This window comes from Cyclopterus lumpus, chromosome 6 (assembly GCF_009769545.1).
Source record: "Cyclopterus lumpus isolate fCycLum1 chromosome 6, fCycLum1.pri, whole genome shotgun sequence".
Taxonomy (NCBI): domain Eukaryota; kingdom Metazoa; phylum Chordata; class Actinopteri; order Perciformes; family Cyclopteridae; genus Cyclopterus; species Cyclopterus lumpus.
In genome coordinates, this window is record NC_046971.1 from 25559481 (window position 1) to 25571891 (window position 12411).

The window sequence follows — 12411 nt, forward strand, 5'->3', positions numbered from 1 at the left end:
TGAAGGCGACATCCTTGTCTGTTGGGTCTCTTGCCAGCGTGATGTTTTGTATTTCACTGAGTCGCGCTAAAGTGACGCATTCGCAACGCAGGGCAGCTGAACATGGCGGCGCTGCTGAGAGGTCTGCTCGTTGGAAGGGCACTCCGGGGGCTGGGCAGAGGTGAGCCGGGCCTCTGTGCTGTCTCTGTCCCGTGTTAACAACGGACCGCCCGGGGAGTTATCCATGGAGCCAACGGTCATTCTTTCGGCCATGTGCTGCAGGAGGTGGAAACTAACCCGAGTTAGACGTCAGCTGCCCATGCCAAAGTCACTTGTCGCATGATGGCCATAACTGGGCAGCGTTATTGTATATAAACTAAATTATTGGCAGTAACATGGGTGGTTGGTGCGCTGCTACTGAATATTCTAGGGAAGCACGTTGCAACTATCTATTATGCAAGTCGTCAAAGTCTGCTTCACCTAAAGTGACGTTGGAAAGTACAATAAGTACTTGTTGCTGGCATTGAGTTACTATTGCACCTTTTACTATAATGCACAATTTCCGCCTGTTAAGGTAATTATTGTTATTATATATAATAATATATTTAAGCTGTAATGTCGGGATGTCCTCAGAGGACCAGACCTTAAGCTGTAATGTCGGGATGTCCTCTGAGGACCTTAAGCACAGACATTCCGCGCACTAGACTGCTCATTAAAGCTACTGACTGTTTGTCCCCACAGTGGTAGTTGCACCAACAGCAGCGACCCCCCAGAGCGGAGGCCTGAGGCGAGGCTTCCACTGTGCAGCGCTAAGGCTTCAGGATGAATCCAAATCTGACAAACCCTCCTCGTCCTCGTCCTCATCCTCGTCCTCGTCCTACCACGAGCACTACCACTCCGAACAGGACCTGGCAGAGGCCCCCCGGGACGACCCAACCTCTGACCCAGCAGCTGAGGAGGCCTCCAGGCCAAACACCAGGTCAGTCCATTAAAAACAACCTCCACATCTTGAGTGAAGGGTGGGAATTGGAGCTGAATATGTTTTGTTGTGTCGGTGAGCATGAGATTGTGGTGTGCAGCTTTTGATTCAATTTATCATCAGTGTAAGATGAAATAATCGTGAATATCGTCACATAAGTAACTTGAAAATCTGTCTAGCCCGATTTAAGAAAGAACAGAAAAATAGAATGTTTTTTTATTTTTGTCTGATTTGCAGAAACTTCTATTAGTATTTTATTTTCTATTCATTTATTTATTTTATTCGGGATCCATGAATACAAGGTGTATTTTTCTCTAGTAATAAATAAAAAATCGGAACCCACAAATTGGCATTGTGAGATTTCTTGAAAGAAGATGGAAATATTTCAACCTTAACCATAAAGAAGGAGATCTTGAAATTGGCTGGTTTTTAGCTATATTTTACTAGTATTAGAAAGTTTACACCCTTTTCCCCACTACGGGAATAAAGGAATATCTTATTTTATGAAATACTTGGACTAGTAATTAGACATATTTGGAAGATCTTGTGTTTTTTGCACGGGAAAAAAAGTTCACTAAAAAGGATGCAACTTCTGTATGTTCTAGAGGAATTTTAAGCATAGTTTGATGATAATGGGAATAATATCGTAACGTCACAATTATTTTAGACATTTCCCTTTTTTCCCTGTGAAGTTACCAGGACCAGGGCGGAGAGCAGGGCGAGGAATACGAAACGGAGGAGCAGCTTCAGGCTCGAGTCCTGACTGCCGCTCTGGAGTTCGTCCCACTGCACGGCTGGTCCATGGAAGCCATCGCTGCTGCTGCTGAGGTGAGCTGCTGTTCAAAGAGGGAAGGCGCAGCTTCATGGCCATTCTCATGGTTGCCTGGGGAACAGACTCGACTCGTGAGTGCCTGATATGCAGTGACGGTGACTTGATTTCATCTGCGCACCAAAGACGAGACGCTACGAGTCACACGTGTGACTAACATGAATATTACCAGTCCTCCCAGTTATCTCTTGTTGGTACCAGCCACTGGTATGTTTTCATCTGGAAGTTTTATTCAGTTTTTATTTTTATTTCTGCTCTTAAAAGGTGAGAGGTCGGGTAAAAGAAGTAACATAATAAAACATAATACAGATGACGTCTTGACCATCCATCCATCCATCCATCCATTATGACCTCTTATCCGGGGTCGGGTCGCGGTGGCAGCAGGTTCAGCAGGCCGACCCAGGCTTCCCTCTCACCCGCAGCACTTTCCAGCTCACTCTGGGGGATCCCGAGGCGTTCCAAGGCCAGCCGGGAGATATAATCCCTCCAGCGTGTCCTCGGTCTTCCCCGGGGCCTCCTACCAGTTGGACGTGCCCGGAAAACCTCTAATGGGAGGCGTCCAGGAGGCATCCTGACTAGATGCCCGAACCACCTCAGCTGACTCCTTTGGACACGAAGGAGCAGCGACTCGACTCCAAGCTCCCCCCTGATGTCCGAGCTCCTTACCCTATCTCTAAGGCTGAGCCCGGCCACCCTACGGAGGAAGCTCATTTCGGCCGCTTGTATCCGAGATCTCGTTCTTTCGGTCACGACCCAGAGTTCGTGACCATAGGTGAGGGTTGGAACGTAGACCGACCAGTAAATGGAGAGCTTTGCCTTCCGGCTCAGCTCCCTCTTCACTAAGACGGACCGGTACAGCGCCTGTTTTACTGCTGCAGCCGCACCGATCCGCCTTGACCATAATGAAGATTAATTTAAACCTAGATGTTTTTTTGCTTGCTTGTTTCTTTACTATAACAATGTATTATAATTATAGTGCAATCAATTATAACAATACATTTTTTTAAATAAATTTAAAGTATTTGTAACTGTGTGAAACTCATTATTTGTGTGTGTGTGTGTGTGTGTGTGTGTGTATAGACACTAGGCCTGTCCTCTGCCTCCACTGGTATGTTCAACGGAGCTGGAGACTTGGTCCTACACTTCATCGCCCAGTGCAACTCCCAGCTGACGGAGATCCTGGCTGAACAACACAACCAGGTTCAGCTGGGCCAGGCCGAGTAAGTACACACACACACACACGTCAGTTGTTTGGGGGGTTCCAAAAGTAATCTCCAAAGCCAAACTGCAGATTCAAGCCTTTGACTACTGTATTACAGACCTAAGAGGACTGCAGACTTTCTCAGAGACGCTGTGGAGACCAGACTGAGGATGCACATCCCCTACATTGAGTCTTGGCCGCAGGTATAAATGACAGGGCCTTGGGAACATATTCTATCATATAACCTGGAATATATTTATTTTTTGTAATCCACCTACACAAAATAGTCAAAATTGGTGAAGTGAAAAAAGAAAACGTATTAAAAGTTTTTTAATATTATTTTGACCAATATTGACTATTCTGTGTTGGATTGTTGCAACATGATGGGGAAAAAAGGGCGAGGATTACCTTTGCACGTTTGATTTTTTGACTTTGCGTCCCTGCCCTCAGGCGATGAGCATCCTGCTGCTGCCTCACAACATCCCAGACAGCCTGAAGCACCTCTCCACCCTGGTGGACGACATGTGGTACTACGCTGGCGACCGCTCCACAGACGTGAGTGGATCTTATAGCCCTCGATGCCTTCTTCTTCTTCTTCTTCTTCTTCTTCTTCTTCTTCTTCTTCTTCTTCTTCTTCTCCTGCTCACACCTTCCTATCCCCCTTTTATCACCACCCCCACAATTTCAGGCCGGCCACCTCCCAGGTTACTCCCCCCACCAACACCTGACTTGTTGACATCGTGGCCACTGATTATCTGGCATATGCATCCATAAAATGTTTATCTGTACATCTTATCGTAGCCCCAGTCAGAAGTTCAATAACCGTTCCCAAACCAATGCTCGGCTTACATTAGCTTATTTATTCCTTTTGTGAGTTTCCATGATGTAAACATGATATTGTCTTGATACTGGGAGACAATGGACTCAAAGTGTTCTTCACCTCTGCACCATCCATTTTGATCTTATACTGGGACCCTTCTACTACTACTACTACTACTACTACTACTACTACTACTAGTAGTTTTAGTGCCATCTAGTGGTGTGTGGCAGGTTGCAAGCAACTAAATACCCCTCTGCTCAGCCCTCCCTTTCCAAGCATGTCTAGAACTATGGTGGCCCGCAGGTAGGGAGAGGTATTTTTAGGATTTTAGTACAACTAGGAGATACTTTTAGCAATACTTGGTTCTTCTACATGACTAAATCATTGTTCATTGGTCAAATTAAATGTTACACACTGTTCCTTTTTAATAAGGAAGATTTTAAAATGGTATTTATAAACTCATTAAAAAACTAAGAATTCCCACATTTGAGACTCCTGAGAATAAATCAACAAATTTCGGTTTGCTAATCAACGTTTAATTAATTAAAATGTGTATGCTGTCGCACTTCCTTGTTATCCAGTATATTCTGTCATGTATTAATTAATTGTGTAATGTGAGCCCTATTGAAGTCTCTTAAAGAGTGTACAACGTGCACCACGCCTTTCTGTTGTAGATGAACTGGTACACCAAGCGGGCGGCGCTGACGGGCATCTATAACACCACAGAGCTGGTGATGCTGCAGGACTCCTCTCCAGACTTCCAGGACTCCTGGAACTTCCTTGACAACCGCATTCAGGATGTCGTCAACATGGCCGCCACCGCCAAGCAGGTAGAGTGCTCATACAGCGTAAAGCAGGGGCCATTTTACAGGGGAGAACATCTCCCAAGGACCCCTTCAGATCTGTTTGTGATGAACCGATACAAATAAACATTTGTTTTGCCCTGTGTGTGCTTTGTAGTCAGATGATGCTTCAGCTTGGCTAGCTTCATGGCTTAAATCGCTAAAGAGACAAAACACTGGTCTCCCAAACACGTTCTCAATAGAACCAAACTCAACTGTCATCATCATGTCTCAGTTTAGCTAGTTTAGCGTCACTTAACCCGGTAGATGGATAGCTAGCTAGCTGGCTAGTAATCCAAGCTAAGTGACTGGGTCACGACAGACTAACACCATGCGTCACAATCATATCGGTTGCTATTGGCCCAAAGCTAATGTGGTCCCCATTTGTAGATGTGCACTTTTTTATGATCCAGCACAATTTTGAATGATGTATAGGTAATTATTTGACAGACTTCTTTACGGTTGTGATGTCACAGCTATACAATACACTGACCTTTTCACAGTTGTAAACGCTCTACATGTATCCCAGTTTATTTCTGTCTGCAATGTATGTGAATGACATCAGCTGAACATGGACCCAAGCTGTTGCCGAGCAACTCAAGTTTGTTGAAATGTGCTAAAACTTAGTGTTTCAGAAAGAGAGTGAATGCAGGTATATTCAGACAGTATGAGGGGGAAAAAAGATTGTATTTGAACATCAAAGCATGAAAACATGTTCACGTAGAAACATATGTGATCTTTAAGAATCCTTGTAATACTTACTGTATGTATGGATACCCACGTATCTGTATTACCCAACTTCATGTTTAAGATGCTTCAATAAATCAATCATGTGTTCCTCAATCATACGTGTGTTTCCCTTCATTCTGTAGGCGCAGGCGACTGGTGAAACAGTGGTGCAGGGGCTTATGGGAGCTGCTGTTACAGTAAGTGTTTGCCTCGTGTTCATCATTTATATGCCCTGTTCATTTCTAAACACACAGTATAGTCTACACTCTTAATTTGAAATGTTCCTTCATGACGACATTAGCAATTGAATCGTGCATTAAGAGTTATACATTTGGTGTAACGAGGCGACGCTGAATGTTTGGACGGTTTGAACCGTATGTAAAGACAATTAAAAGTATGGCGCCTGTTTGTCTCGTGTTTTCCAGCTGAAGAACCTCACGGGACTGAACCAGAGGCGATGATGGGCAAACATCTCTCACTCCCACTGATCCCGTCTGCCTGGCCGGTGTCAAGAGCTGAAGATCCATTGTCTTTTTGCTTTTTATTTCTGAACAACTGTAAGAGTCTGAAAGTATTGGGTTGTGTTCAGCAAGAGAAAACCATTATTTACAAGCCTCTTTCTGCTCACCTGGGGCTCTCAAGAGTTCATTCTCCTGCTTATTGTTCCCTTCAGACATAATGATCTGTCATTTTTTTTGTTGGATCAAAACTTAAATAAAGTCGTAGTTATATATTGTATATTTAATGTATGTGTTTGTTTAATTGTCTGGTAATATGAATTCAGTCATGCATTAAATCAGGTCTTCAACAACTCAAGTTTGTTGAAATGTGAGTGTTTCCCCCTCTATCAGTTTGGGGGTCCTTGACCTGAAAAGCATTGAAGACCCTGCATTATATAGTTTGGGAGCATTATTTTTTACTTTTACTGTTAAAAAAGAAGCATTGCACCACACTGCTGCTAGGATTGCCTATTTCTTTGTTCTACAAACTTAAAAGAATAAAAAATATAGTATAATTAAATTGTACACATAGGTAAAGCATACTTCATCTTCCAGATTCTTTTCTTAGCGCTCTTATTTTGGAAATTACATTCCAGCCACAGAGTGACCCGGATATTAAAAAAAGACCCGCCTCAATATATCATCGTGACCAATCAGCATTCGTATTTACATCTCTTGGCCAATCAGCGGGTAGTAAATAGTTCCGTGTAGGCCTTCAACTCGAAGCAGCGGTAGTTGTGTGTGGACGATTTAATAACGTACATTTGTAGGCTTATTTCACTCTAATAATGCCATATGCTAACCAGCCGACGGTGAAAATCACAGAACTGACGGACGAGAATGTCAAATTCGTCATTGAGAACACCGACTTGGCGTGAGTAGTCACTTATTGGTCGGTTCAAGGGAGCGTGTGTGGCACAGCAGCCATTCTTCCTCTTCTTCTCTGAGACTTAAACGTTACATTAACAATACAGGTCAAATAACCGCGCTACGGGGCTAACGTTACGTAAGCTAACATAATAATGCTGTCTGCAACTCTGCGTAAACAACGTTGGCGTGGAGATAACGAGTTAACGTGAGAGGTGCTTACTAAAAGTAACGCTCCGTTATAACATCGAACACATTGTGCCGATTCAAGGGAGGAAACCTTGATATTCACCCGCTATTCTGGGTCACTTTGGTGTTTAGGAAGGATTGGAAGTACTTGTTGCGTTATTGTTGTTGCCGTATGCTTCCCAGTGAACCCACGTGATGAATGCAGTGTCATTTCCGTTCCCAATTATAACAATTAACCTCTGGAAACATCCGTCTGTCTCCTTTTCAGGGTGGCCAACTCCATCCGCCGTGTCTTCATGTCGGAAGTCGCCACCATAGGTAGGTGACCTTCTGGCCTCTGCTCTGAGTTGCATCGTGTGAGAAGTTAGGCTCGTGGTACCCGGATGTAAATGGTTATCTGTGACTAAATAACTGAAGTTCAAGAGAGTTGAGATGCTGCAACTGCATCAGCAACATTGGAACGATGGGAACACGTCTCACTGGAACTTGTGGTGCTTTTATTTGCAGCAATCGACTGGATCCAGATCGATGCCAATTCGTCAGTGCTGCACGATGAGTTCATTGCACACCGAGTCGGTAAGTATCGCAGTGTGGCGCTTCCAATGCCGCTTGATGGTGGTTATTGTACACGCATTGTTGCAGTATAACCAGAGAGGTCCGACACCTGTAAAGGCCGCTGTTCAACATGGGTGTTTTTTCCTTTGTCTTCAGGTCTCATACCGCTCACAAGTGACGACATCGTGGATAAAATGCAGTATTCTCGGGTATGTATGCTGCTGGGTCAGTGATCAGTGACCCTTTAGACGCGTCATTGTTGTTAAGCGACCACTGCTAGTGACCGCTTTAATCGCCAGACTAAAAATATGATTGGGATTCTTGACAGGAGGACAGACGGTCCTTGGGTACGGGGACGCAACAGATCTCAAACCTTTTATCTTTCACAGATCGTCCCATTTTTTTTTTGTATTTCAACTGCGCCAAAGATATTATTTTTTGCTTTGTTATAGTTATCTATGGTGTTTATTTGCATACAAACACACATTGAAATGATCAGAAAATACAAGATTATATTGTATATTATGATACTCCCAATACTAATTTGTATTGACTCGAGCATGAGCGCGTCACACTCAATGGGACGTCTTTACGTTGGCTGTTGGCTTCTGTGCTGCTTACGTCAACACAGACTAGAAACCATTAATGCTGATCTCCAGATCATACATTTCTACTGGATATCATTCCAAAAAAACTCTGGTGTCTGTCTATAATTTCTCTATATATAATTCCTTTTTCAAAATGCCCAAAAAGTGTCTGTATGCTTGGTGGTATCATTTATATATTTCTGCTCCTCCTGCAGGACTGCACCTGTGATGATTTTTGTCCGGAGTGTTCTGTTGAGTTGACGCTGGACGTTCGATGTACCGAGGACCAGACGCGCCACGTCACCTCACGCGACCTTTTGTCCAACAATCCCAGAGTCATCCCGGTGAGTCCTCTGTCCTTTTTACTGAAGTCATTAGAGGGGAGTGGAAGAAGCTGACTGTGCCGTCATTGGTCTTTTCAGGTGACTTCCAGGAGTCGAGACAACGACCCCAACGACTACGTTGAACAAGATGGTAAGCGTAAAGCTGTCCTCAGGGGTAAACACTGGTTGTTTAAAGGGGGCATTTCCTGTTCCTGCTCAGTCTGAATATACCTGTATTCGCTCTCTGTCTGTAACGCTCTGTTTTATCTCGGTATACTCTGATTGGCTTGTGGGAAAAATTCCATATCGACACTGACAACATTTCATGGACGAACATAACCTCTATTGTTAATTTCTACATGGTGTGGGGATACGTTGGAAAACCAAACGCCGTCCCGTCCGGGTTCATAACATTAGTGGATTTCCCGTTTGCTTGTTTACTGCGGCGGTATGAACCCCAAATAAACATGTTTACACCGTCTGTGGTTCTACACACAGAGTTACACACACAGAGTTTCTGCTAAACGTTCGCATGGTGAACCGTCGGTGTGAGCGCCGTTCGCCACATTAATGACGGCCGTCTTGTGTTTCTCCATCCTTTCATCCCATGTTTGAAACATTCACCATCTCCCTACTCTCTCCACGCCCTCCTCTTGGCATTCACCGAAAACAACGTAGACATTATACTGGTGAAGCTTCGTAAGGGTCAGGAGCTGCGGCTCAGGGCGTACGCCAAGAAGGGCTTCGGCAAGGAGCACGCCAAGTGGAACCCAACGGCGGGGGTGTCCTTTGAGTACGACCCAGACAACGCACTGAGGCACACGGTCTTCCCCCGACCCGAAGAGTGGTACGTTTTCATTTCAAAGCGGCTCTTCGTGACGGCATCACTCTTCAAATTTAACGGTGGGCGAATGACGAATTGACGTCCTGTATCCCTCTGGTTCCCAGGCCCAAGAGTGAATATTCCGAGATTGAGGAGGATGAGGTTCAGGCTCCCTACGACCCCAATGGAAAGCCAGAAAGGTGATTTATTATTATTTCTTTATTTTGTAAGACAAACATGTCTCTGCTTTAGCCAGTCCAACAGCTCAGCTGTGACATTTCCCCGCGCAGGTTCTTCTACAACGTGGAGTCATGCGGCTCGCTGCGACCAGAGACCATCGTCATGTCGGCGCTGGCCGTCCTCAAGAAGAAGCTCAGTGACCTGCAGACTCAGCTGAGCCACGAGATCCAGAGCGACGTGCTCACTATCAACTGAAGGGCCCTAACAGAACCGGACCTGTGGTTTGTTCTGATTCAGCACAGTTTGGGTCACACGCATTGTTTATGGAGTTGGTTTTGTTGGTGGTGGTGGATTTACACTATTAGAATATTATTTTGTAAAATGTAACTTTTTAAATAAATCTGTTCTTTGCAACTTTGTAATATGTTTTTTTTTAGTGTGGTTTTTTTGAGTTCCATTTAATTTGTCATTGAGTTTTGTTTTTAGCACAAACGTTCAAACACCTGGACAATTTTAAAAAAAACACAAACTGGCTCTGCAAAAAAAAAATGAAGACGAGAGAAGTTAGTACAATGTTTTAAGTATTTCTTGTCAGGACTGTATACTATATAGTATAACTACAGCACTATATATACACATCCGAAATTAAGGCACGGAAAAATAAACCTAAGAGCCCAAAATGATCAGAATCCTGACCCATGAATGAACTGCCCGACAATGATGTTAACAGAGATGATAAATGAGCTGAAACGAGTGCTTTACAACTCCCTGAACACACAATACAATATCAGGGAGCCAGCTGGGAGATATAATCCCTCCAGCGTGTCCTGGGTCTTCCCTGGGGTCTCCTCCTAGTTGGACGTGCCTGGAAAACCTCTAACGGGAGGTGTCCGAACCACCTCAGCTGACTCCTTTCAACCATTGAATAATAAACTGATTTAAAGCTGCAGGACAATTCAATTAAATTAATTTTTCAAAAACGTTCAGTTTTAAATCCAGTCTTCATTTTTCTTGAAATAAGATAAGATAATGTATTTGTTATTAGAGTATGTATTATTTATAATGTATCCAGTTAAATTGTAAATCTGTAATAATAAATATTGTTTAGATGTTATTTAATTGAACTTTCTTTCTTTAACTTGACAGTCTGTTGTTGACGACATATAGACATTAATACAACTCTTGGCTACTTCAATGCAATGGCACAAAATCATATAGCACAGATTTGACATTATTGTGATGTGAGGAAACTGACTGGACCTCGCTGAATTTGAGTTGAATACCCCTGATCTAAGTAAATACATATTGTTTGGTTGAGACAACATTTTGTGAAGATTATATACATTTGAAATGTTGCCAACTGCTCCAAACAGAATAAGAAAAAGATAATTATGGAAATTGGATAATAATTGGTGATAATGTACAAATGTAAATATATCTCTACTATATCCTGCTATGGTACACAGTATTTGGGAAGAGAAAATGTGCATTAAGTCGATGGAAAGACACCAAACATTGATTAAAATGTTATATCTGTTTTCTCTTAAATAAGCATCTTTAGCCTTTCTCTTAATATTTCATGTTTATGATCTAGTGAGACGACGATGAGGATCTCACAGCAAAGCAGATGATATACAAAATTCAACCATCGGCTGAAGAAGACGGTGCAAGCCTCTATGACAGTCTTCCCAGTTCTGCCACTGATCCACCCAGTTAACAACAATCCGCCCGTGCAGCTCTGCTCTGGTATCTTTCTCTGCTGGTGGCAGATACAACTCTTCGTGGAGGAAGTATTCAGATATTCAGTATAGTATCAATACTATACTGTAAAAACAGTCCTGCATTAAAAATGTTACGGAAAAGAATATGCAATTCAGTTTCAATTCAGTTTATTTTGTATAGCCCAAAATCCCAAATTACAAATTTGCCTCAGAGGGCTTTACAATCTGTACACATACGACATCCCTGACCTTTGACCTCACATCGGATCAGGAAAAACTCCCAAATAATAGAAAAAAAACTTTCACCCGGAAAAAAGGGAAGAACCCTTCAGGAGAGCAACAGAGGAGGATCCCTCTCCCCGGATAGACAGAAGAATAGATGTCATGTGACCAGATGAACAGAGTTACAGAGTTACATAAAAACATTACATGAATATGACAGAAATGTATGAATAATTAGTAGTAGGCATGGACCACGATGTATTATTAGCTCAATGTACCTAAAGAATATCAATGCAATGAATGATGAAAGGAAAATAACCACTTATATAGGCAAAAACAAATATTATTGTCTGTAGATTTTCTAATTGAATTAAGGTTTCCAAGCCCTTCTAAGCTTCGGCTCGACTTTGTGTTTAGCGCTAATTTGCTAATGTTAGCATGCTAGCACGCTACACCAAGATAGTGATCATAGACAAACATCGCACCTGCTTAGCATCAGCATGTTAGCGTTGTCTTTTTGGTTGTATCAGTTGTTAGCATTGCATCTAGCATTGCTGTAGACCCTTCTTCCTCATGATGTCGTTTGAGGCAAGGATATGTTCTCATCTGTAGTTGACTGCAACTTGGCTGTTACATTTACTCAACAGTTGAATCATAAAAGTAAACACACTCCATCCATCAGCTCAGCTGAGCTACTTAGTCTAACACTCTCATTTCTAACTAAACCAAGGCATCCACAAGAAAAGACCTGTGACCTGAGAATTAAAACCTAAACATATATATTTGTATGATAACATTGTAACAAATGAACAATGTGAAAACACTGCGTCAATGCTCCAGAAGACCTAAAAGGAGAGTGAATATTCATGAATATATTACTGTACAGGTGTACAGGGTGCAAAAATACCAGAGACAATTACAAACTACGAAGAGCCAAAGAACCCTCTGGTTTTTATTACTCAGAGTATAGGCCGAGCAAGAGGACGTCCATTTTTAAATCCTACTGTGTCTTTTCCTTCTATAGCTTGTGGTTGCAGTATTCCTAGCAAACTATTTCCAGGGAAA

At 42.8% G+C, this 12411-nt stretch overlaps 2 protein-coding genes across 2 annotated transcripts; both read left to right on the forward strand.

Moving 5' to 3' along the window:
- Positions 1-3: 3 nt before the first annotated feature.
- On the forward strand, positions 4-6124 carry coq9 (coenzyme Q9 homolog (S. cerevisiae)). Its single transcript, XM_034534078.1, has 9 exons — positions 4-160; positions 721-958; positions 1651-1786; positions 2868-3007; positions 3107-3191; positions 3439-3543; positions 4483-4638; positions 5523-5576; positions 5805-6124. The coding sequence occupies exons 1-9, from the start codon at positions 103-105 to the stop codon at positions 5838-5840; spliced, it is 1008 nt and encodes a 335-aa protein (XP_034389969.1). The 5' UTR covers positions 4-102; the 3' UTR covers positions 5841-6124.
- A 355-nt stretch (positions 6125-6479) lies between these two features.
- On the forward strand, positions 6480-9825 carry polr2c (polymerase (RNA) II (DNA directed) polypeptide C). Its single transcript, XM_034534085.1, has 9 exons — positions 6480-6753; positions 7204-7253; positions 7443-7511; positions 7647-7699; positions 8293-8421; positions 8500-8551; positions 9079-9247; positions 9349-9423; positions 9514-9825. The coding sequence occupies exons 1-9, from the start codon at positions 6668-6670 to the stop codon at positions 9656-9658; spliced, it is 828 nt and encodes a 275-aa protein (XP_034389976.1). The 5' UTR covers positions 6480-6667; the 3' UTR covers positions 9659-9825.
- Positions 9826-12411: the final 2586 nt, after the last annotated feature.